The sequence below is a fragment of the Penicillium rubens genome (genome assembly GCF_028828025.1).
Source record: "Penicillium rubens strain IBT 27055 chromosome Unknown utg000003l_segment0_segment0, whole genome shotgun sequence".
In the NCBI taxonomy this organism is placed as follows: domain Eukaryota; kingdom Fungi; phylum Ascomycota; class Eurotiomycetes; order Eurotiales; family Aspergillaceae; genus Penicillium; species Penicillium rubens.
Window position 1 is genome coordinate 3,836,850 of NW_026890601.1, and position 24,575 is coordinate 3,861,424.

Consider the following 24,575-nt stretch of genomic DNA (forward strand, 5'->3'; position numbering starts at 1 on the left):
GCCTATATACCAGACTAGAGACGCCTTGGGGGCCAGAAATGCGTCGGACCAATGCCGATCAGGCAGCCGTTCTAAAGGCCAAAACCCGACGGCTGATCGACCGTGAGATTTAATTTAATTTAAGAATGTCGCCCGTCAGCACCTTGTGACTTTTCTCCGCTCGTCTGTTCTGTTGTTCTTCTATCACTGTCTTTGATCTCTGAGTGCTGTTACACTCTTGTTGACCGTTATTATGGGTTGGCGAACTCATTGTGGTATGTCCTTCTTCTATTAATCTTCTGGCCCTAGACTGATCTTGATAGATTTGTCCAGCGAGGACGCTCAATATGCCTACTGCGCCAATGGGCCCGCCGCTGTCTTCTTCACTGTTCTATTCGGACTCACCTGGATCGCCCATTTCGCTCAAGCGATCATGTACCGGAAGAGGTTCTGCTGGGTGATTGTAGTGGCCACAGTGTGGCAATGCATCGGAATGATTATGCGCACCTACTCGACCATCGATCAGACCAAGTCGACTACCACGGCCGCCGGACAGCTGTTGATTCTTCTGACGCCCTTATGGGTGAACGCCTTTGTGTACATGATCTTCGGCCGCATGGTCTACTACTTCTTACCAGAGAAGAAGGTGGCAGGCATTCGGGCCGAAAGACTGGCCCAAATCTTCATCTGGCTGGATGTGAGGTGAGTTTCGCCCCGAAAGGCCGCCCTGGGTCAACTGTCCAGGACACTCTTCTTGTGGAATGAAACTAGCTGACTCTGATCTGACAGCTCTTTCATTGTTCAAGCGACTGGTGGTGTCATGGACTCGGACTTTAGCGCCGAGATGACCAAAATCGGACTGCACATCTACACAGCCGGCATTGCAGCGCAACAGTTCTTCATCCTGTGCTTCTGCGGACTACTATTCGCCTTTCACCGTCGGATGCAAGAGCATGGTAGCATTTCTCGTGGCGGTGGCTGGCGCCCGTTGGTGATGGCCATGTGGGCCACTTTGACATTCATCACAGTAGGTCACCTTTCCAGGACCATTAGTTACAGACGACTAATGCATATTAGATTCGAATCATCTACCGTCTGATTGAATTTGCCGATACCGACAAGGCCGGGACAAGCCCCTTGACCCTTCACGAGGCACCCTTCTACTGCCTGGAATTACTGCCCATGCTCTCCGCCATGGTAATCTGGAACATCTGGCACCCTGGCCGTTATCTCCAAGGAGATGACTGTGACTTTCCCAAGAAAGTAAAGCTGTCCCGCAAGGAAAAGAAGATGATAAAGCAAGAAGCCAAAGATAGCAAGCGCCGGGGTCGTCGTCGCTCGTCTAGTCGTAAGGGTGCACGTGTTTCTGAGGATCAGCCGGCGAATTCGTTCGATGAAGGGGCTCTGGAGTCGCAGGGTTATCCATTGCGAGGACATAGGTAATCAGGTATATATCAAGTAGGGAGTGCATACAGAGAGAGTCTTTCAGACATGACCAGCAAAGTGCCTATTGTAATTCCAAGCATTCAGATTTACTTCTGAGTCTGTCGAGAGCGGACATTCACACTGGCAAGAGAGAGGGACATTCTATAGGGTAGTCCTGGAAGATCAGTAGCAAAACCTATCCTCCGTGGGCCGCACGAATCATAAGCTTGATCAGGCGAATGGAAAATCTAATATGATGTGACCGGGGTTTTGTTGGAACTCTTGTGTGTAAATAGAAACAGAGAGTATCCCGCTCACCTGGGTAGGCTTAACCTACCACTAGACCCAGGAAAGAATGCAAGAACAAAGAAGAGACACCTGGGTACGCTAGCCCCGTCCCAGAGGCAAATGAACCGAAAATGCAGAGAAACCAGAAAATTGAAGATGATAATCTATCCCAAGCCCATTCTTATTTATAGAACAGCACCTATGCAAGCATCATAAACCCTCGTCTGCCCCTCAAAATCTGGAATATCCAACTGCGCCCCGGCATAAACCAACATCTCAACTAGTTCTTGCTGGTTCGACTCACAAGCCATATGCAGCGCGGTACGACCCCACCAATCCTGATCATTCACAGCACGGGCTGAATGCTCGATTAGGACGCGCACAACCCCCGGCTGCTGAGCCTGTACGGCGATATGGAGTGCTGTCTCACCCTTTCGGGTAACCCAGCTGATTAGATCTCGAGGTGGGGAGCTAGATAGTAACAGTCGCACTACACCTGCGTGGCCTTGTTGCGCGGCTAAATGTAGGGGTGTGAAGCCCGTGCTGTCGGGTAGGGCGGGATCGGCACCGGCCTGTAGTAGTACTGCTAATACGGACTCGTGGCCGTATAGTGCTGCGCGATGTAATGCTGTGTGTCCATGTGCTCCATCAGGTCCTCTTGTAGTGGAGCTGCCGGTGCTCTCTGGGGTTCCGCGCGGGGTGTGTAGAAGTGGCGGTGCGGGTGTTGAGCAAAGAAGGTCCGTGTCGATTGAGGTCTGGAAGGGATGGGCTTGGTTCTTGGGCGAGGTCGAGAGCGAATCGGAGCCAGGGCCCATGGTCTTCAGATTGAAGATTTGATGTGTATCCTCATCCAGCGATTGTGCCCAGGGGCTTCCGGTGAGGTCAGCTTGATCCAGTTGCGAGGTGTATGAATGTAGATCGGACGGCAGTTGTGGGGGGTCCTGCTGTTGTAAATGATGGTAAGGATGCGCATATGGTTGCGATGGCCATTGCCCTGACGATTGTGGTCCCACAGCAGGTTGCTGCTGTGGTGCCCCTGGTTGAGAAGATTTTGAGTCTAGAGGAGAAGACAGCCCACCGGCGGGCGGTTTGGCAGTGGCTTTAGTCTGTGTGCTGTTCTGGGATGTGGGATCCTCGTCCCCCTTGCGTAACCCTAAAACTCATCATCAGCTCTGTGATCTACCAAGATCGTCCCGCTCTCTCCACCGAGTCTCAGTCTCCATTTCGCAACCAAAGACAATTCTCCTACTCACTTTTTCGATATCCACGTTGGGCAATTCGGTTTTGCGCCCGACGACGCTCCACTGGGTCACTGATATTCGCCCAGTTCTCGCCCAGCACTGGGGTTCTAATCACGAAGATCATCGATTTAGCTTAGGCAACTCCAATCCAATTTGGAGTCAGGGGGGGAGACGAACGTGATCATGATGCATAGAGGCTCACCTAGCATGGTCATGCAGGCAACAAGTAAAACAACCATAGGCGGGGACCACTCATTCAGATCCACGGTGTCACAAAACAGTCTCAGTCATGATACGCATTTATTATCCGCATGGCTCTGGTCTTCATCTCCTTTTAAATCTTGCTGACGAGGTGGCAGCCAAGGACCAACCAACTTAGGTGCTGTTCGAGCGCATCCACGAACGGCGGCAGTCACCATCGACCGTACCCACTGATAATGCGCACTTATTGCTTACGCATTTGGATACGGAGCTTCCAAGGTTCCTTGATCGTACGGTCTGGGTATACTCCATTGTAAAATATTCAGCAAAACCCGTGGGAAAATCCTTTGTAAATCCTTTGTTCCTGGTTGCACACGCTAATGCAGACTAATGGTCTGAGAGTGTTTTCGTTCGACCAATAGCAGAGATGCCTCAGCGATCGGGCTAGCGGCGCCTTGAGCCATTGCAAATTGGGCGGCGGCACGTTGCTTGGGGGCTAATTCCCCGAATCCTGTAGAGCCTTAGCCTTGAAGTATGGACAATGGTGAGGTCAGCCATCTATTAGGTAAACCAAAGGCGTAATTCGTGATCTGACGAAATGGCAAAATGCAACACAACATCCACATTACGAGCGTTGGCTTAAACGTAACGTAAAAATTGGATGTGACAGACAAGCCATCAGAACCTTGGAATATCTTCACAATCACGTCAGCCTGGGGATTGGTAAATAAACGGGGAGCTGAAATATTCATCGGTTGTTATATCCAGTCTGGGCCGCACATTCTCTAACATTGGGAAATGACCGTGAGACCTTGATAGAAAAGGAAAATGGCACCCAAAAGGATATATAGCAAAGTATCTCATTGGTGTGCGAGCGGGGTTTCCTGCCCAGGTGCCAATGCTAGCTAGCTAGCTCCCAGGGCTTCATCTAAATCAAACTCAGGTCAGTCAGCTTCTGAACGTAGAGAGTGGAGAAGTCGGGGACTAATTAGATAATATTCTAACGTAATCGGTAAGCGAGCTGCGCATGTAAGCCAGCTGCGCACCCTAACCAACATGCTAATTTTAAATCCATTTATCTCAACCAAAACGCCATTAAATTAAAATTTTTAAAAAACATCATCTATCTGGACATGTCTCTCTCCTATGTCCTGGCTTCCTGCATACTCCGCACCCCCGGGGGGGTTTTGTACGCGGTTGTAAACCTGATTCACCATGCTGACCGGGACCGGGTTCATCTGCTTCCACCGGCTGCATAATCAGCGCAGATGCTTCCTGCACGGAGAGACCGCTCTCTGCGTATAGATGCTTCCCAGATCTAGCACGCTTTTGCTTCTTCTTCTCGTTTTCACCGCGTAAATCTCTCACTTCTCTCTCTAGAAGTGCAGCGGATTGCATTGTCATTTGACAGGCTTTTAAAACCTGATTTATAGCGGAATTCAGCGGGCTTGGGGGACTTCTTGATCTTGTACGAAGCAATGCTTTGATAGATGAAGCTTGCTTTTCCAATTGAACACAGTTTGAAGGTGTTTTTGGATCCCAATCACTACCCCGGCTGGGGGGGGGGGTTGGGGTTCGAAGACGAATATCAAGCTTTAAAAGCACTCTCTCCGGTGAAAAAGGAATTAAACCAGCAGATTGGAAGCTGTTTTTAACAGTCTCTGATTTAAAAGCTTCCATCCGTGCAGCAGGGTATGCTTCGAGGAAATCCAATTTATCCACATGATTGGATCCGCACCGCATCCGGAATTCAACCAGTCTCCCATAAGCCCGTTTTAACACCGCAAAACAGCCTATATCCAAAGGTTGTAAAAGATGGGATGAATGCGGGGGCATACAGATTGGTATAACCCGGTTTTTTTCACAAATTTCATCAAACCTCGGTGTTAAATGGCTTCCATGGCCATCTAGTATCAAAAGCCGATATACCCCCTTCATCCGTACAAAAGTGGTCGGAATAAAGAGCTTTTCAAGCCAGCGAAGTCCAATTTCATTAGTAGTCCAGCCATTAGGACTAACTTCGAAACGCCAGTCAGAAGGAAGACCATCGAACCAGGATTCAATAAAGACTTTGCCTTTAAAAATCACACATGGTGGAAGGGCCCAACCAGCCGCATTCGTACACTCGATAGTAGTCACCCATTCACGATTTCCAGGTTGTAAAAGTGCTCGCCGACCGTAGTATTCGCTTCTCGTAACCACCCTCGCCGTCGCCGTTAATCCCATCGCGAAACCGGTCTCATTAAAGTTATAAACGTCGTCCGGGTGAATCCCAAATTGTAAGATGGTTTTTTGAACAAGATCAAACCACCCCTTTATAACCTCCGGATCCTCACATTTCGCACGCTCGTAGTTATACCGTTTCGAAAACCGAGAGGAGAGGAGAGGGCGCCGTTTCACAAAGTTATATACCCATTTTTCGCCGACCGAAGATACCGGGGTGATTCCGCGCTTCTCGAGGAGAACATTCGCCATTTCTCGCACCATAGAAGGCCGGGGAGCAGATCCTCGGGAATCCATAGAGAGAATCCATTTTTCAAGAGTTTCCTCTTCGATTTCTGACAGTTTGTGTGAATTAGCGCGAGAAAACGCGCGGGGAGTAGTCCCACAGAGACGTGTTCGGAGGGTTGATTCAGGTATTTGAAAACGGCGCGCTGCTTCGCGGGTAGAGCTGATTTCTTGCTTCTTAATAGCCTGGGTAGCTAATAAGATCCTACCCTCTCTCTCTGTTGAATTTTTAGAGGATTGGGAGCGAATTGGTGGCATGGTGGGTGGTTGAATTAACTAAGTGCTAATTCATGGACGCGTTTTGGTTGGGGTGCGCAGCTGGCTTGCGTGCGCAGCTCGCTTACCGATTACGTTAGGCCTGCTGCACAGTGAGCATCCTTCCAAGGTTTGTTCGTAAACCCCCGGCCTAGCCTACTATACCCCATTAGGAAAGATCACAAAAAGAGGGTCAGCCTGGAAGCTTGGTGTTACGGACAAATAATAAAACGGGCCCGCAGGCCTAAAGACTGTTCATTGGGTATTGATGCTTGGTAGGAGATAATCTAGGAATGAAGTGGGTGCTCTTGACGAGGACCCCACTATACCGCCTTTCCAGACCGCCTTTCAAATCCGTCACATTGGTACCCCAGAACCAAGTACTTCCAAGGTTGGATGCGAGTCTAATATGATGATCCAATCATATAGATGAACTCGGTCGCGTGATTGTCATACGGAAGTTGTAGGGCGTTGAACTTGGTCTAAACAGGGATTACTCCGTCCTCGTACCTTTTGACCAAGCCACATGGGCACTCCCCAGTGGAACCCTCGGGAACCCAGACCCGACCAGGGACCCAGTGTGGGTGCTGGAGTCGAACTCAAAACCCGCTCTGAAAACAGCCCTGGAGGAGGCCGAGCTCGGCTTTTGGCTTTGGCTTTACCGTCTTGCGGGTAGACAATTTAGTTCCAAGGTTATTGAACACTTTAATTCAATTTCGGTTTAATGCCGATCCACATCAATTTACATAGAAGTATACAGTTCTTTACACCGATTGAAGATAATCGTGATACTACCGGCAATGCGACTTTGGATCTGAGGTCAGGCGTCCGAAGTACAGCAACTAAATGGAGTGCCAGCACTTCTGCAGCTGCAGCTGCATGCCCTTAAGGGACCTGGCTGCAGGTTAGTGCTGAGTATTTTATAATACTAGGGTATTAGACTACAAGAGGCAGTGGCGCCGAGGGTTTAGACATGCAACAAGTTACTGCATATTCCATTTTGGGTAAAAGTGATTATGTTTAAGAAAGACATAATCTTTGACGAACATGGCGTGTGTGATAAGATCGATTGATGCCTTCCCACATCCCGCCGTTCGGGGTTTATTGAAAACCAAAGAGGACTATAATCAAAGTGTCAATCCAAGTATCGTGAGACAAGCGATGCTCATTTTTCTCAAACAGAAGTCAGTCAAGTCATCGAAATATTGTAACTTCACGCAAGCTCTGCTGCTAGTAGAGAAGAAGACAGACTGTCAACTACACTTTGAACCCAGTTGAAATGTGGAATTGATCAATTAGAAACGTGCCTATAGATGAAAAGGTGCTGTTTTGTGTTATTCGTAGCTCTCAGTGTTATAAGTAGTAGAGATTGTGAATGGAGTGTTTGTCCGCAGACAGGGTCTCTTCGATCGGTACGGAGTTGTGGGTGTCCACTCTCAATAAACGTGAGGAATCGATTGTCCATGCATTATGTCGGAGCCTATGGTGGATTATAACTAGCCATTCCAGAGCGACCTTGCACATCAGGCAGCAAAAATGGACCAAACAGGGGCTTAACGAATACAACAAAAATAGACGAGCGGCCTTGGCGCCAATCGATACTGATCTGCCTGCTGCTTCTGCTTAGAACCTTTCCAAGTCAATGAAAGCCATAATGAGGTAGCCTGAAGCTCTTCATTTATCTAAAAGCGCGGTTAGTTCGACTTGTAAGGTTATATTGATTAAACAATATTACCGCGCCACCGAGTAATTCCGAAATGAAGCTCCCCTCTCTCGTCACAGCGAGTCAATTGACTTTTCCCCTAACATTTCAAACCGCGTCCCACACAACCAGCAGTACAGCCTCGCTGCTTTCAGCACAGTATGGCACGACACTAAACGTCGACGTGACGTTCGCCAATCAGACATTCAAGCTTCTCGTCGACACAGGCAGCAGCGACACCTACGTCGTCAGAAATGGCTTCATTTGCATCAACCAAACAACCAACCTTGAGATCCCTCAAGCGGACTGCCAGCACGTCTCCGCAGGGTACAACGAATCAGACACCTATCGTTTGATCCGCAATAAAACATTCGGCATACAATACGGCAATGGCATAGCGAGCGGAGTCATGGCCTATGAAGACATCACATTAGCCGGTATTACTGTCCCCGGACAAGCCGTCGGAATCGTCGACCACAGCAATCCCATGGGCGACGGCATAAACAGCGGCGTGCTAGGCCTCGCCTATCCCTCCCTCACCTCCGCACATCCAGGAGACCATACCGACAATACAACATTTTGGTTCAATCGTGAATGCTACAGTCCCTTGTTCAACACCATGTACGAACAGGGCCTTGTTTCAGAACCCTACTTCAGCATTGCGCTCGCACACACGCCGCGAAACCTTTCTACGCCAACCTTCGGCGGGTACCTCACCTTGGGTGATCTACCGCCGGTGGCGTATGATCCGAAATTTGCCAGTGTTCCCGTAGAAATTTTGGAAAACATTCCGCCCGGTTTCACCTCTGGCAAGCGCACTCGATCATATTGGGCTTTTACCGTGTCTGCTGTGACATTTGGATCTACAACAAAAGTGGATCTCACCACGAGCACGACCTCCATAACTACCAACAGCATGGAGTTCCAGGTATTTACAGATACCGGGAACGACTACAGCTATCTGCCTGCTGTGGTTGCGGATCCCATCAATGCCTTGTTCGATCCGCCAGCTATCTACAATGAGACGCTGGGAGTTTCTGTCGTCAACTGTAATGCACAGCCACCGATGTTTGGAGTACAAATTGGAGACCAGACATTCTATCACGATGGACAGGATCTCATTTATCAGACCGGTGATGGGTACTGTGTCTCAAGTTTAGTGGCCTCGGAGCGTGTGGCGTTTGAGGGCATCATGTTAAACATTCTGGGTGTGCCGTTTTTGAAGAATGTGGTGTCCGTTTACGATTTCGGTAGAAATGAGTTGCGGTTTGCGCAGAGGTCGGATTAAAAACTGCGGTTGGGGTAATGCTTTATATCTTTAGATGAACCAGTATCGAATCACGATTCATGACCTTGTATTTAGTCAATTTCTCAACTGGATAAGGACATTCGCATCCAGTTCAATTCTAGAACTCATCCCTTATTCAAACCTCTCTTTGGCTTGGGCGGATACCTTGGTATGGGCAATCTCTTGTTCGTGTCTCCTGACCCGCTGCTCCTGCATGGGATTAAACAGTAAAGCTGGCGGTTACGAGGATATTATCGTGCTCATCAACAAGCTGCAGAGCAAGAAACTAGCTCCAGCAGCAAACATAGGCGCGTACGAAAGCTGGGTCGTTCTGGAGATTTCATCAATGGCCGCAATTTATTCCTCGGTGCTGGCGCAGCGGAGGAGCTGGATAACCGCATCGGTGATTGCGTTAGGGACTTAGCCCTCACTAGCCGTGGAGAACACCGACTGATCAGTCTATCAACGCTCTTGCTTTCACACTAATATCAAGATCAAAGTCGACATGAGTCTCATCCAGCTGAAGACAATAACGGCCCTCTATCCACTGACTCTCTCCGCACTGGGAAATTCCATTACGACCAGTATTCAACGGCCATTGAGCACTTGTTCCATGACAACGACCCAGGGATGGTATAGCCGGGAACTCCAGCTGATTGTCAAACGCTGGGATCGGCCAAATTGCCCTGATGCAAGATCAGCCTGGTCTTACCGCGACAGTCTGCATTCGATATTAATCAATTCTATCGAGCTGGACGATTCAGACACTCAGCATGGTAGGAGCCAGCCCTTGCCACAGGAACCTAGATCTCGATACCATGACGAACATTCCGGTGAAGAACCACTACGGGGATCGGCCCAGTTGAAAATTTGAACTCAAGACTTTTGAACCTGAACTTGGTGAAAAGGAACTACTCACAACGCTTCCATCGAGAATGAGGCCTCGCCGTGTTGAGTGTCTTCACACTTTCTAATGTTTCAATGGCTTACAAAGTAGAATAACTCAATACGCCGTGAAGTCCTTTATCAGATCAAAAACGTACAACCTAAAGTACTTAAAAAGAATAATAAAAGAAAAACAAGAGTACTCGCTCCAATCCTCGTAAAAGGGTTGCTTTTAGGTTTGCATAGCCATAGTATCCTTCACTGTTTCACCCAAAACAGCCTGTAGAAGTGAGTGAAACACTCTATCTTTATGTCTTATATTCTAGACATGCTACAAAGTAGACTCTACCTAACTATGTTGTAGATTCGGCACGGGCGCATTCCGAAACTCCGAGTGAAATCGGCATGCCTACTAATCCCGACTCTTCCAAAGTGGGTCATAATTGTTCCTGACTAAAGATGAGTAAAGATTTCCAACGTCGAGGCGGGCCATCTTCCGCAGGGTAAGTGGATCTACAGAGAAGATTTTGTCAGCTAGAAACAAGTAGTGAAACGACAGGAAGTTTGGCATGCTTATCGGCGCTTTAACGGAAAAACAACGGAGATTTCAGGTGTCAAGATTGCCCAGTCTATCCACAATTGCAACCTTCGAAGGATCTACTTCTCGTTTCGGCCCCACCCCGTGCGGACTAGACTAGGATGAAGCGGATATCTAGTGGTAGGCAGTGCTTTCTTCCTCTCACTACTCCATAACGAGCGTACATAGCCCGGGCATATCGAGATTAGTTGATCTGACAAAGGGTTTCGTCATGTCCCTGAATCCAAAGTGGATCGTGATGCTTGCAAATCATCTTGTGACCCCGAAGTAGAAATCATATGTGTTCCCTCGAGGTAAATTGTTAAGAAAACCAACAAGCTTCGTTATATCCTCCGGGCCACTTCCGTTAAGCGCCCCCTCTCAGCGCCAATATTATACCAATCATGCGCAGCCTCATTGGCCTTGCACTGCTTCCTCTAGCAGCTGCAGTCCCCCATGCGTCACACAAATCACAGTCGACTTACGACTACGTTGTCGTGGGAGGTGGCACCAGTGGCCTCGTCGTTGCAAACCGATTGTCCGAGCAAAAGAACACCACCGTCCTCGTGGTTGAAGCCGGTGGCTCCGTATATAACAACCCAAATGTGACAGACACTCTTGGATACGGCAAGGCGTTTGGAACGGACATTGATTGGGCCTACGAAACAACAGACCAAGAATATGCCGGTGGATCCTCACAGATATTGCGTGCTGGAAAGGCACTCGGAGGAACATCGACCATCAACGGCTTGGTGTACCTCCGTGCTCAGGCAGCTCAGATCGACGCGTGGGAAGCCATCGGAAATAAGGGCTGGAACTGGAAGACTCTCCTCCCCTACTTCAAAAAGGGCGAGCAATTGCAAGATCCCGCAAAGTACCCAGTCTTGGATGGATCGGGTATTACCTTTGATCCGGCCTACCACGGCTTTACTGGGCCCTTGAAGGTTGGCTGGCCTTCAAATCAGTTGAACGATGGACTTGCTCAGAAATTGAACGCTACCTATCAGAATCTCGATGTTCCTGTTCAGTTCAATCGCGACCCCAACAGCGGAGATATGGTTGGATACAGTCTGTATCCCAAGACGCTTGATTACCAACTCAACATCCGTGAGGATGCTGCTCGTGCCTATTATTATCCTTATCAGAACAGAACCAATCTCCATGTCTGGCTCAATACACACGCCAACAAAATTACCTGGAAGGATGGCCACGAGGCCACTGCTGATGGTGTCGAAGTCACTCTTTCCAATGGCAAAACCACCGTGGTGAAGGCTAGCCGTGAAGTGATTCTCGCTGCTGGCGCATTGAAATCTCCTGTTCTGCTGGAGCTTTCTGGTGTTGGAAACCCAGAGTAAGGCTAACACCGCTCAATTAAACATTTGACCAGAGCTAACCAAAACCCTCTCTTTAGCATTCTTTCGATGTACGGAATCACCACCAAGGTTAACCTGCCAACTGTTGGCGAAAACCTGCAGGATCAGATGAACAACGGCCTCCAGTTCGAGTCAAAGAAATCCCACGCCGATGGCAAGAGTACTGACTATGTCTCATACCCCTCAGCACCACAGCTCTTCCCCAACTCCACAGCACTTGGAGCTGATCTTCTCCGCAAGCTCCCGGCCTATGCAGCTCAGGTTGCATCCGCCAACGGCAATGTCACCAAGGCCAGCGACATCTACCGCTTCTTTAAGATCCAGTGGGATCTGATCTTTAAGGATGGTATCCCCGTCGCAGAGATCCTGCTATCGCCCTCTGGAAACGTATACAGCAGCGAATACTGGGGGTCTGTTCCCTTCTCTCGCGGTAGCATTCACCTCTCTTCTGCGGATCCTACGGCGGCGGCTATCATTGACCCCAAGTACTTCATGCTGGACTTTGATTTCGAGGCCCAGGTGCAGGCGGCACGGTTTATCCGTGAAGTTTTCAACACTGAGCCACTTGGTGATACGGCTGGTTCTGAAACCACCCCCGGTCTTTCTGCAGTTCCTGCTGATGCCGATGACGAGGCCTGGGCTGATTTCATCAAGGGCAAATGTAAGTGTATTCCTCGCTTTGCTTAGAGACGTCTGGAGGGAATTTCATTGTTAACGTTCCACTTAATTAGACCGGTCAAACTTTCACCCGATTACCACAGCTGCCATGCTGCCCAAGGAGATTGGTGGTGTTGTCGACACATCGCTGAAGGTTTACGGAACATCAAACGTTCGTGTTGTGGATGCATCCATTATGCCTTTCCAGGTCTGTGGTCACCTCCAGAGCACCGTGTATGCGGTGGCTGAGCGTGCGGCCGACATCATCAAGGGGCAGTTGTAATGTGGTATCGTGCTTTTAAATGGAGATGTTGTACGCATATTGTTATAACAGGTATTCCTATTGTGAAAAAGAATAATTGGTCATTTTTGCAGCCTCTGTCTTTGACGATCAAAGCCCTTAGTAATCCGATATTGAAGTTCCAGAAAAGGAATATGAAGGGGGGGCGAAAATAAGTACATATGCAGTCAAACTTCATTAAACATTGACCTATTTTGAGAACCTCTATAGTTCAGGACAATCTTGGCGCCCAGATTATGTCTCTATGTTGTATATCTGGTAGTTAAGAGCGCCAATCCTACCTAATTAGGCAGAAGTACCAAGCCTTGTATGGATCTTATCTACCCCAACCCTACGTAGCGTAGCTAGTGGTTGACCGGTGAGAAGCGATCACCATTCTGACGCACGCTTTTGTAAAATTAAGACATATCAGCCTCTGCTTCGCCTAAGGACCGCGGGATCAGAGTTAGCGTTGACCTGGAAATGTGACGATAATGAAAATCAACAGAATTCTTGACATTATATTGACCCAAGGAATACGTTCCAAGACAAATCTCAATACGTTACCACACATATCGAAATTGCCGGTCTTGCTTATCCGTGAGGTCTGTCTGTGGCAACCCATTTTCGTCCAGTTTGACATCTTGATCCACAATAACACCCAAATTGGCAGCTTGTTCATCACGTTGCTTATTGTCCCATACACACAAGAAGCGGAATAATATCACCACCAGAAAAAGCAGACACCATGTCACAATGGATGTTATCACACCCTCCGTGTAACGAGGGCTGTGAGTCCATAGTTGAGGTGAAGCAATGCAGGCAGCGCAGTAGCCGATGAAAAACATACCGTTCACAATAGCGCGCTTTGTATTTCCCTTGAAATTTGATGCTGCAAGTGAGAGAAGTGGTGTCATGGAGGCGGTAATGCATGAAGACTGCAAAGAAATGAGTGAATAATAGAAAAGTTGCTCGGTCAATAGGAATACATACCAGCCACGAGGCAACAATAAGACCCCACTGAGCCGTCACATCCAACTTCATCAAGAAGACAGTCCCAATTAAAGGCGGGATGATAAGAACAAGAACGACTAGCGTCCGCTGATTCGGGAAGATGAACACTAGACCAGCACCGATCCACAGGAAAACGACTTGCACAGCTCCCGATGGAGCCGTATATAGCATAGTCTCCAGGTTATCATAACCAATCGATTTGATCACAAGAGATGCAAAGGTCAAAACCGGCGACTGCATGCATACCAAAACACCAAACCAAAAGACAACCCACGCCTTGGGGTCCAGCATTGTCTCTTTGAGCTGGGCAACAGAAAAGGAGGCCTTGTCACCACCATCCCGGTCCTGTGACATGCGTAGCGACAGGACCTCCCTTTCTCGGGAATCCAAGAACCATGCGTCTTTAGGCCCGTTGGGCATAAGGAAAAAGAACGCCACACCTGCGGCAGAAGTTATCGCGCCACAGATGATAAATAGCACGCGCCAGGGGGCGATGGGAAGTGAGGTGTTTTTGCCAATACCATACATCAGGAAGCAGCCTAGAACCTGTGCCAGGCCGTTCATGGAGATCCATAGTGCCGTGCGGACATTGTGCTCTTTCTTTCGGTACCAGATACTGGTGATTGTCACAAAGGCAGGCGAGACGGCGCCTTCGCTGAAGCCAAGAAGGAAGCGCACGGTGGCGAATCCGGCAAAGTTGTTCGGCGCTGCGAGGCACATGCATACGATTCCCCAGACAATTCTGAATTGACAGTTAGCATATAACGGACAGAAGCATAGTAACATGAACGAGTTCACATACACAGTTGCACCGACGAATTTGGTCAATGGGAGCCGGCTCATGAGGTAGATAAATGGATACTCGGCGACCAGTTGGCCAACATAGAAGATCGAGCTTGACCATGAATACTGCGAGCTTGTCATGTTGAGGTCTTCAATTAGACCAAAGACGGCAGCATAGCTGAGACTCTGCTTGTCAAGGTATTGCAAGAAAAAGACGAAGCACATCTGGAAGTATGCGTCGTTAGCTTGAGGAAAAAGCTGGGGAGACAGCTTGAACCACTTACAAAGGGCAAAATGACCAAGTCAATCTTGCGGAGGACAGCTTTCTCTTCCTCTGGGGTGTAACTCCCACGAAGCTCAACCATTTCACCATTCATTTGATCGGCATTGTTGCTGCTTGCAGCATGCTTCTCCAAGTTGTCCATCAATGCAGGTGGTATTGAGGGACGCGATGTTGATCTTTTCTTTTCTTTCCTTTCCTTTTGTTTTTTTGAATCTGCACAAGTTCAGACTCTTCAACAGTCAAGGGTGACCAAGTTTTCAGGGAACGGCTGATATTCCCCGGATTCCTCCCTATTTTTAAAAGGAGGCTTATCTTCAACTGCCGTGACATGCGGAGAAGCGGGCATCGGTCCGATGGCCATCGGGAATTTGGCAACCAATTTGCCGAATGTGAGAGACTCTCCCCGCAACTTGACTTCTTTCTGTTCTCAGATTTAATATTTAAACTGATAATCTTGGCTTACCCAGCATCCTTTCATCTCCAAACCCACCATGTCACAAACTACCCTACCCGGCTCGGACATCAAGCCATGGACCCGTCCCGCACCCCAGGGATATAAGTTCACCAACGCAAACATCGTTGATGTCGAATCAGGCACAATCAAAGAAAGCACAACCCTCATAACCACCGAAGGCAAAATCACCTACGTCGGCCCAGAAGCATCCATCCCAGTCTCACCGACCAACCTCGAAACAGTAGACTGCCAAGGCAAATACCTCTGCCCCGGTCTGTTCGATGCCCACGTACATCTATGCGCAGTCCCAGGCTTTAGTGACCTATCCAAAGCCTTCGGAAACCCAAATGATGTCCACCTATTGCGGCAACCCTACACAGCCTCGCAGATGCTGCATCGCGGCTTCACCAGCATCCGCGACTGTGGCGGTGCCCAGCTGGCTCTGAAAGAGGCAATCGAGGACGGTGTCTTCCCCGGCCCGCGGGTATTTATCGCCGGCCATGCCCTCTCTCAATTTGGTGGGCATGGCGACCTGCGCGGTCCACATGAAGCTACGGAATGCTGCGGCGGCACCCATAGCAATAATCATCTGGGCCGTATATGCAACGGCGTCCCTGAGTGCATGGCGGCTGTCCGTGAAGAGATTCGCTGCGGAGCGGACTTCATCAAGATCATGGGTTCGGGTGGTGTGGCTTCGCCAACGGATAAGCTGGAGCATCTGCAGTTTACAGCGGCGGAGATTCAGGCGATGGTTGAATGTGCTGATAATGCAGGGACTTTTGTCACGGCCCATGCATACACCGTCAAGGCTATCCGGCATTGTATCGACAATGGTGTCCGTGGTATTGAGCACGGGAATTTCGTGGATCTACCCACTGCCAAGCTGATGGCTGAGAAGGGGGTCTACTTGACGCCTACACTCATCGCGTATGCCCAGATGGCTTCCGAACGGTGGAAGAATTACCTGCCCATTGAGTCGCAAACCAAAAATTCAATTGTGTTAAAGTCTGGTCTTGAGGCTTTGAGGGTTGCCTCGGAGGCTGGTGTGACTATGTGCTATGGCTCTGATTTGCTGGGTCCGTTGGGCTCTGCGCAGACCCATGAATTTGCACTACGCTCGCAGGTCTTATCGTCACTTGAAATTTTGCGTAGTGCTACTGTCAATCCAGCTAAGATGATGGGATGCGCGGATGCGCTGGGTCAGATCAAGATGGGCTTCCATGCTGACGTTGTGATTCTAAACAAGAATCCACTCGAGGACGTGACCGTCTTTGACAAGCCTGATACACATGTGCTTGGTGTGATGAAGGATGGTCGTGTCTATAAAAGTAGGTGGGATGCGTTGCTAGAGGATGGGCAGATTCCGGTGAGAGTACAATGATTATATTGACGTGTACTGCACTGCATTCATTGCATGGTGGTTGGTGTCCTCAGTGTTACGACAGGAATACATATATCCAAGCCAAAGTTGCACTTATTTTCTCTCCTAATGTCCCTGATATTTTATGTAAACCCAGAGAAGTCTAGGACATCAAGCCCAGTTAAACCCATGAGAAAGGCAGGATCATCACTCTGGTGTCCGGACAACAGGTCGTATTCTGTAGGCTGTAGCTCCCGCAGCATACCACAGCTATGTGCTGGGTTTTGCAGGATCGAGCTTTCCGAGATAGGCTGTTCACCAGCAGTCCTCCAATCGGACATATTCTCGTTTGACTGTGGTGGGTATTTTACAGTATGTAGAAACGGCACCTCAGGCTCTACCTCATGGATTGCTCTTTGCTCCATTGTATGAGAGCGTTCCAATCTGGTAAGCCATTCGGCCCATTGGTTGTAGTCAGATGCGGAAGCCGAAGCCTGCATATCCTGCCTTTCGCTGAGCACAGAGGACGCTTGATGGAGCTTCTCCGCGGCCTCATTTGTTATCGACTGCACGGCCTCGACGAATTTTACCCCCAGTTTGGCTGTCATGTTCCCTGCTGCCATTTTCCGAAGGCAATCTAGACCAAATTGAACTCGAGAATTGTATCCTGAATCGCGTTCCGTGATCCCAGCCACTAGTGTCACGATAGTCGCAATACTGCATCCCTGGAAGTCTGTGAAGGAGAAACGAGTGATGTTGCGGGTCCGCGTCAGATTCTCAAACAGCAGGAGAAGTTTTCTACCTGCCTTTGCACAATATCGAGATTGCCTCAAAGTAGCCTCGCGTGGATCAGGAGGGCGCGATGTAGGAACCATATGACGGCGAAGATTCGTTCTGGCAACAGTTACTAGGGCGACTTTGCCCATGGTTATCCACGCATAGTAATAGTTCAAATAGAGGTGGAAGATCGTGCGGTATCTTGAGTCTTTAGGATCCACGTTGTCAAGCTGGAAGTCTAGTGGTAAGGACTTTTTCCACTGCCGAAGATCAGAGGCCAGAGCTTCGGGTTCTGACTGCCCTTCTGCTGCGGTGCCAACGCTACTTGAGTAGTAATTAGTTTGTATGTCCTATCGGAGTGGACGAAACGTACCATGGCTCTGCAATTCGATCGAGAATCTTGATCAGACGAGTGTATGCCACCTGAAATTGAATATTGGTGTATCTTTGCAGGCAATCCAGTGCTGGGAGAGGCGATGGATGTGGCACTTTGACTACGTTGGCATCAATAGAGCGGGGTCTATTTAGTTTGACAGTGGTACACCTGGGATTGTTAGCGAGGTTGACCTTGACGATGGCCCTGTCACCTACCTCTCGAGGGAATAGATTGACCACCATAACCGACACCGGACCTCTCTCTCCCGGTCATCAACTGCTTGATCTTCTGGGTTAAGATGGAGATCAAATGCCAGTGCTTTGCGCAACGCCAAGCCCATATAGACATAGGATGATCCAATGGCACTTGCTGGCATTAGGTAGACACCCAACAAGAAAGGCGCTTGAATGGATCGAAGGCAAGGTCGGTCAATCAGGTCAGGGATAAGCGTTTTGGCATGAGTATAGAATACTTGGCCTAAATCATCATTATCCCGATGTAGGCTTACTGCAGATACATCTGGTCTTTCTAGTGGCGTCCACTGACTACCTAGAGCGAATGTTGCCATTACAAGACAGACAAAGCTCAAGTCAGATCTCAACGGGGAGGTGGTGTCGTTGTAAAATTGGTCAATCTCAGACAATACTTGATCTTGGTCAAAGTAGAAGAATGTATCTATTGCATGCTTGATAAATACCGATAGCAAAAAATCGGCGACAGGGCGTGGGGGAAATGCGTCAATTGCTGCATGTAAACGTGCCAGCTCAGATGGATGAAGTGCCTTTGAGCGCGTCATATGCTTGAATTCGTGAGTTGGCATGGGTTCAGAATTAGTACGATATGACTCACTGCTTGCATGCTGACCATATCCCTTTCTTCGGGAGCAGCATCCGGATCTAGCGAGAACGCCTCCCTCAGACGGGAGAGGATGTTTGGCCACGGGATCCTTTTGGATTGACCTGCAACAACATGTTCGGCGAGCCTTTGGGACAAAACTGATGCTGGAGAAAGCGGATCATTACGATTGTCGTCATCTTGCAGTAGCCGGGCTTGGCTGTTGCTTGATACGGTGCCTTCACCAGGTTCGGTGAGGCCACTAGACGTGGTATCTTGAACAGAAGGCGATCTCGCCCTGTCTCGGGTTAGACAGACGCTTTTCTTTCAAAGGACGATAGACTCGATACCTTTCAAACCTGCAGGCAAAGTTGCTCGAAAAGCACCGCTGACATCTTCCCGGGATCGCCTCCACACACTTGCTTTTTCTCGCCTTGCAACGATCGCATCTTAGCCCAGTTAGTGGATACACCTCAACTCAGATGGACCATGCATACGCTCGAGGTGCCCTTTTGCGATTCTCGTCGGCAACCCGCCTTCTTCGTCGTCGTTTCGAGGCAAAATCCATTGCAATAAATTCGGACAGTTATCCGAAGGGTCATAGAGAACTGGACCTGTAAAGGATGAGGAAAAGGACAATTTCCCGAAACTCGGCAATCTGGCCGGGAACCCTCGTTATCTACCCCACACTCCCAAGCATGGCAATATCTGGAGAGAAAGGAATACGAGATAAAAATATTATATCGGGAGGCTTTTCAGTCACAACCCATATGTATCTGGCTAATAAATGAACTATGTTTTGACGATTCTACGAAGGATATTACCAATCGGACACTGTCATAGCCCTGGATGCATCTGATATTTCCTCTATTTGCTCATTGCTTTCGCATGCTTCAAGGTTTGCACATTGGGGTACCGTTTGAATTGACAATCCTTTCGTCCCCATCGTTAACTTCATCTCAAAATCTTGCTGAGTAGGGGTATTCCGCATTGTCATCCCTCTGGATCCCACTGACCCCCATAAAATCTTGATACCATAGCCAGAGCATATCCTGTTGCTCCCGATCCAAGGCAAGAAATTTCACACGCAGTTGAATCTCAGACGAGCTGCGTAGTTCTAACAGTCGCAGTTCCTCATCGCGATTTTCCCGCCGCAGTCGTTGGATGGACGGTAGCCTGCAAAAGACATTGGTGATGTTCGCCTCCACCCCACGTACTCGGGCGAGTGCACGGTGGAGATTTTCAATGTCAAATAACAAAACCTGGAATTCCTTCAAAGAAACTGAGGGAGTGGGCAACAGATCCGGGGGGATGGCGATCTCGAGGTAGAAATTGAGGTCTTCCCCGTAGTACTGCATCAAGCCGTATTGGTGTTCAGGAGACAGAGCTTCGAATGTCGTTCGCGCTTTCTTTACGCCTTGCGCAGCGTTCTCCTCCTGGTCCCGCAAGAATCGAGACACCTTCTCAACCGCTCTCTGGATCTCCGGATGTTGGGTACTGAGGTCTGGAAACGAGTCCAGAAAGCGAGAAGTAGTTAAACAGCAGTTCGCCGAGTGGACAGCGGTCTTCAAGTCATCAAGAGCCTGGCAAAGTTCTGGATCCAAGCACTTCTCACTTCTTGGCTATATGGCAGAGAAGAGATGTTAGTGTAATTGTCTCAAGGTTACCTAGGTGGTTATCCAGGCAAAGATACTCACTTTGGCCATCTCTGCGAATGTTTGAAAGATAGTCCAAGCGAGACAGGGAATAATGATGAAGATAAGATGCTCAGAGTCCTGGAGGCTTTGAGACAACCTCTTGCCAAAATCGTATTTGATTCATCTCGAAGGTTGCAGTCAGTGTAAAGCCTGGTCCCAAATTGTACCTCCCAGCCCCTATTTCTGAAAGTATAGAGAAATTGCCCGGGGAACCTTGGAACCTTCCAAGGTTGTGAGCTGAGGTAATTCCTCTGTAGGTCCACTGCCCATGTGACTTCATAAGGCTGCGGTTGCCCAAGTTCACCTAACACTCTAACACTTTAATTACCTCTAACAACACTCCATCTTCACTTAAATCATGGGGTCAGTCTAGTCACCATCAAAGAATTATCTAAAGACAACCTGCTAATAGGACACAGTTACACGCACTACTATGCCATCCTTGGCTGGGGTACGCCTGAATGGGAAAAAGCCTGGGACCAGCTCATCCAAGATGTCCCCGAAATCATCAAAAAAGCCCGGGTTCCTCTCAGCGGTCCAACCGATGATGAAGACGAGATCACACCGGTGGTTGTAGACTCTGAGGAAGGCATATACCTGAATGGGATTAGAGGAAATTCCCACGAACCATTCATACTGCGCAAGCCAGGCCACTGGACTTTCTGCAAGACTGCTCGAAAGCCATACGATGTGGTCGTTGCATCCATCCTTCTCAGGACTTGGATGCTGGCACCGAAGAACCTTGATCTTGGGTATGTTACATGTTACATCCGCAGAATTCGTTCTAATGATGTATAGCTCTGATGGTGACTATGAAGACTGGGCCGATGCGCGTGACCTGTGTGCCACCTTGTGGCCTGACGAGCCTACCGATGCCTTGTGGGAACGGGGTGATTAGGAAATAGCGTTGATGCTGAATACGGAAGGGACCAGGTCAATTAATGCAGGGGGTTTCTTTTTAGGGGGCCATTAAGCTCATTTATGTGCTATTCCGTACCCCATGTCGCTCACATTGATGACCTTGACTTGTGGATGCACAAGATCATGAACTTGCTCTATTCTTTTCAAGATTCTATTTAATTCCTTTTACACATACAGTTTGAGGGTCTGCGGAGTACAGCCTCGCTGGGGAAATATCGCCCGTCTCACTTCCTTACAGGGGGAGTTAGATTTGCGGGATTTATTCGATTTGTATATTCAAATACACCATGAGATTATGGCACGAATGTCGGGGTCTTGAGGAACCTGGTATGCATGGCCGAATTCCGTTTAATGCGATCTTGGTTAACCAACTACTCACTCAAACCAACAGTCCATTCAGTTAACCAACAATCCATTCACGTTTTTGCCCCTCATCCCAAATGACTGGTACAAAATACCCTTCCCCTGGCCGTTTTGCAAAGCTGCTGATAGACTCGAATGTTCCCAGGCCTTCATATTGTCCATAAAGGACTGCATCCTCAGTCGTGCACAGTGACACCACTACACACGATTGCATTGATCCAGGTCGAGAGCGTTCTGACCCACTCCAAATAATTCCGTAAGTCCTATCAGGCTCGAAAACAACGGGGGTGTTGGTCTTCAGCACGCAGACATTGGAGACTCCTTCGAGATTGTGCTCTTCGACCCACTGCTCGAAAGCCAGTAGCCCCTGCTCGAAAGCCAGCCCCTGCTCAGGTTCAAGTTCAAGCAGTCTGATGTCGAACACTATGCGGGATGGGAATACCCACGATGTGTAAGTCGTGATCTGAAGTCCTCGAGGTGTAATCTTCCCTGGATCGCCGGAGAGGTATTGGATCTCTTCGGTATATTGACACACCTTCATCGCCCAGCGCATTCCATAATCTTCAAACCGTGGCCCAGGCTGGAACAGCACGTCTTGGGGGAAACTGTCAATCAAGCTGTAGAACTTCCGCATCCGTTCATCAGATCCCTTGACGTCGAGGATTTCCTTCAAGTCGAGATTGAGAATTCCCGCTAGGATGATTGGGCGATCGCGTGCCTTACTGGTGGCTCGCGTGGCTACATTAAACCAATTCCATATAATGAGCTGATCTCTGGTAATGTCGTTTCTGTCGAAAGGAGTAAAAATAGCAAACAAGTTGACAAAGCGTTCGAATTTGGATGTGAAGTCGATGGTATGTTTAAAGAAGCCGAACCAGACACCCATGGCGAAGAAGGCAATGCTCTCCTGCATGATGGGCAGTTTTCCTCGGTCAAGCTTGGTCAGGAGCTCGTCAGCGATAGTGGCAATGTTGACTGCCTTGTCAGAGAACAACATATACAGCCGGCTCTTGGCGGCCAGTCCTTCTTGAAGCGTCCATAACCGGCGCATCCAGCCCGAACAGTGCAGCACCCTCAGGAGAAGTTCTAGGTGACTCGTAGAGCTGCTATTCACTTGCCTCATCTCTGAATCAAGGATCATCGTCCGGTAAGCTGTAATCGGTTAGGTTACCATCCAAGAAGTTCCAGTAGTTTGCTAACAGTTTGCACTAACCATCTGCGTATACTTCACGAATGCGCTGAATTGCCAAGCTCCGGACATCAGGCTGATGTGGTATGCATAAGGTATCAATCCACAATAGTACTGAATCATCTCTGCGCAGAGTTTGGCTGCCTGCGAAATGGGCAAGTCGAGCCACGCCAGTGTGTAATGGTCCGAATGGGCCGCCCTCATAGCGAGGGACATATTCGCTGCCATTGAGGACATGTCTTGCCTCCTCATAAAGGAGCTTTAGTTGGCAGATTGGGAGACTGTTACCCTTTGTGTTTCCTAGGCCATCAGACCACACGTGCGAGATGGCCAAGTATTGCCTGCCCACGCGCTTTCTCACAATCTCAGCCTTGATATTCTGGTTGCCGAGCTCATCCTCGCCATCAGCCGTGAGCATCAAAAGAGGAACACCTCCATCTAGGAGAATTGCATGCAGCTGCTCGATATTGGACTGGAGGTGCGAACAAGTGCACTCTTCTTGTAAGTGTCGAGTGACATAGTCACTCTCATCGACGTTGTTCGCCACACATTCTGTCTTCTTGCAGCGCTCATGCGTTATTGTATCCCACTCAGCCTTAACACGCATTAACTGAAGCAGGTACACCGGGGTTTGCACTCCACCACCGGCGACACGACACTTGGCTGCCTCTAAGGGGCACCATCCCTCCGCGACCATTCGCCTACAGTCAGATTCTCCGGTGAACAACCATGACTGAACACGAGGGGGGGGCCAGGGTCTGAGGACCATCTCGTTTGCCTGCAATGTCCCAGAGAGCATGGCAGACCAGCCGAATGGCCAATGCCATATCATTTCGCACATACAAAGGGCCGTACCCGAAAAGTTGCTCGCAGACTTTCTTGACAATGTCAATAGCTCGCTCGCTGAGCTTCCTCTTCTTCCATTCCTTAGCATTGCTGACATATTTATGCAGATGCTTTGTCGTTATATACTGCCGAGTGTCTTCTTCTTTCCTGCGCATGAGAAACTCAGACTGATCCAGCTGGTCCCCGAACACATAGTGGAGCATGCCGAAGTAGAGCCAGCATTCTATCTCAGAGTGGAAGCTCTGGGGAATTTGACGCGGAGGGAATTTTTCCGCTCCTGTTTCCAGTTTCCAGCCACAGCGAGTCGGGAACTGATCCCAATCACCTCCATCATATAGCGAACCGTTGTACTCAATCCGAAGAGGCTTTGGGGGTTCGTCAGGAAAGAACAAATGCTCCGCCATTGTAATTGTTTGCCCCAGAAAATTTGAGAGTCACACCTTTTCAGTCAGACGAAGCCCCGCGTCAGCTTGGAGAATAGGCATGCCCTAAAGCGCTAGTCTCTTACTGGTTGGTTAGGTCCCGTGCCAAGAAATGTCATTTTTCCCATCTTCGTATTCAGCTCTGTTGCAAGTGGTACATCTATTTTTGTGATTCGGTATGTCATGATTCTTACGTTGTGGCATTCTAAGACCTGAACCCAACGGCAGGAATCATGATGACAGGGTCGGTATTGGAACTAGGGCAGTCGCGGATAGTTATCTAGGGTAGAAGAAGCCAGTCACTTGAATATGGAAAGCAACGCACTTAGGGCACTGCATGCATGGAATCACAGTTATTTGACCTTTGTTTCGATCAAATCAGATAAGTAGCAGACCGTCGTACGACGTACCGCTACGTACTATATTGGGGCCAGGAAAGTGACCAACGGAAATACAATGATGACCATGATCGATATAATGCAATAGTTCTCCAATATGGCTTTATAAGGACAAAGGACAAAGACCTGGAAGTCAGAAATGATCTCCGAGGGGCAAAGAGATATATGCCAAATTGCATGTACGCAACCCTCAACACAA

The 24,575-nt window shown here is 48.9% G+C and overlaps 11 protein-coding genes across 11 annotated transcripts; 6 read left to right on the forward strand and 5 right to left on the reverse strand.

Moving 5' to 3' along the window:
* Nucleotides 1-232: 232 nt before the first annotated feature.
* On the forward strand, nt 233-1,422 carry N7525_007668 (RTA1 domain-containing protein; the record flags this gene model as incomplete). The annotated part of the gene is made up of 4 exons (XM_002568074.1): nt 233-254; nt 303-681; nt 769-1,006; nt 1,057-1,422. The coding sequence occupies 4 exons, from the start codon at nt 233-235 to the stop codon at nt 1,420-1,422; spliced, it is 1,005 nt and encodes a 334-aa protein (XP_002568120.1).
* A 455-nt stretch (nt 1,423-1,877) lies between these two features.
* On the reverse strand, nt 1,878-3,057 carry N7525_007669 (uncharacterized protein; the record flags this gene model as incomplete). The annotated part of the gene is made up of 2 exons (XM_002568075.2): nt 1,878-2,845; nt 2,946-3,057. 2 exons carry the CDS (start codon nt 3,055-3,057, stop codon nt 1,878-1,880), a joined length of 1,080 nt encoding a protein of 359 aa, XP_002568121.2.
* Nucleotides 3,058-7,654: 4,597 nt separating this feature from the next.
* N7525_007670 (pepsin-like aspartic protease) lies at nt 7,655-8,887 on the forward strand (the record flags this gene model as incomplete). The annotated part of the gene is made up of 1 exon (XM_002568077.1): nt 7,655-8,887. One exon carries the CDS (start codon nt 7,655-7,657, stop codon nt 8,885-8,887), a length of 1,233 nt encoding a protein of 410 aa, XP_002568123.1.
* A 214-nt stretch (nt 8,888-9,101) lies between these two features.
* Nucleotides 9,102-9,311, forward strand: N7525_007671 (uncharacterized protein; the record flags this gene model as incomplete). The annotated part of the gene is made up of 1 exon (XM_061214175.1): nt 9,102-9,311. The coding sequence occupies one exon, from the start codon at nt 9,102-9,104 to the stop codon at nt 9,309-9,311; it is 210 nt and encodes a 69-aa protein (XP_061068606.1).
* Nucleotides 9,312-10,753: 1,442 nt separating this feature from the next.
* On the forward strand, nt 10,754-12,662 carry N7525_007672 (GMC family oxidoreductase; the record flags this gene model as incomplete). The annotated part of the gene is made up of 3 exons (XM_002568079.1): nt 10,754-11,700; nt 11,761-12,383; nt 12,454-12,662. The coding sequence occupies 3 exons, from the start codon at nt 10,754-10,756 to the stop codon at nt 12,660-12,662; spliced, it is 1,779 nt and encodes a 592-aa protein (XP_002568125.2).
* A 560-nt stretch (nt 12,663-13,222) lies between these two features.
* N7525_007673 (uncharacterized protein) lies at nt 13,223-14,881 on the reverse strand (the record flags this gene model as incomplete). The annotated part of the gene is made up of 4 exons (XM_061214176.1): nt 13,223-13,597; nt 13,653-14,415; nt 14,476-14,681; nt 14,741-14,881. 4 exons carry the CDS (start codon nt 14,879-14,881, stop codon nt 13,223-13,225), a joined length of 1,485 nt encoding a protein of 494 aa, XP_061068607.1.
* A 349-nt stretch (nt 14,882-15,230) lies between these two features.
* Nucleotides 15,231-16,574, forward strand: N7525_007674 (metal-dependent hydrolase family protein; the record flags this gene model as incomplete). The annotated part of the gene is made up of 1 exon (XM_002568081.2): nt 15,231-16,574. The coding sequence occupies one exon, from the start codon at nt 15,231-15,233 to the stop codon at nt 16,572-16,574; it is 1,344 nt and encodes a 447-aa protein (XP_002568127.1).
* Nucleotides 16,575-16,696: 122 nt separating this feature from the next.
* Nucleotides 16,697-19,108, reverse strand: N7525_007675 (fungal specific transcription factor domain-containing protein; the record flags this gene model as incomplete). The annotated part of the gene is made up of 5 exons (XM_061214177.1): nt 16,697-17,651; nt 17,704-17,874; nt 17,922-18,505; nt 18,556-18,838; nt 19,038-19,108. 5 exons carry the CDS (start codon nt 19,106-19,108, stop codon nt 16,697-16,699), a joined length of 2,064 nt encoding a protein of 687 aa, XP_061068608.1.
* Nucleotides 19,109-19,499: 391 nt separating this feature from the next.
* Nucleotides 19,500-20,246, reverse strand: N7525_007676 (uncharacterized protein; the record flags this gene model as incomplete). The annotated part of the gene is made up of 2 exons (XM_002568083.1): nt 19,500-20,162; nt 20,238-20,246. 2 exons carry the CDS (start codon nt 20,244-20,246, stop codon nt 19,500-19,502), a joined length of 672 nt encoding a protein of 223 aa, XP_002568129.1.
* Nucleotides 20,247-20,595: 349 nt separating this feature from the next.
* N7525_007677 (uncharacterized protein) lies at nt 20,596-21,135 on the forward strand (the record flags this gene model as incomplete). The annotated part of the gene is made up of 3 exons (XM_002568084.1): nt 20,596-20,600; nt 20,657-20,989; nt 21,036-21,135. 3 exons carry the CDS (start codon nt 20,596-20,598, stop codon nt 21,133-21,135), a joined length of 438 nt encoding a protein of 145 aa, XP_002568130.1.
* Nucleotides 21,136-21,558: 423 nt separating this feature from the next.
* On the reverse strand, nt 21,559-23,960 carry N7525_007678 (uncharacterized protein; the record flags this gene model as incomplete). Its single annotated transcript, XM_061214178.1, has 3 exons — nt 21,559-22,673; nt 22,735-23,488; nt 23,550-23,960. The coding sequence occupies 3 exons, from the start codon at nt 23,958-23,960 to the stop codon at nt 21,559-21,561; spliced, it is 2,280 nt and encodes a 759-aa protein (XP_061068609.1).
* Nucleotides 23,961-24,575: the final 615 nt, after the last annotated feature.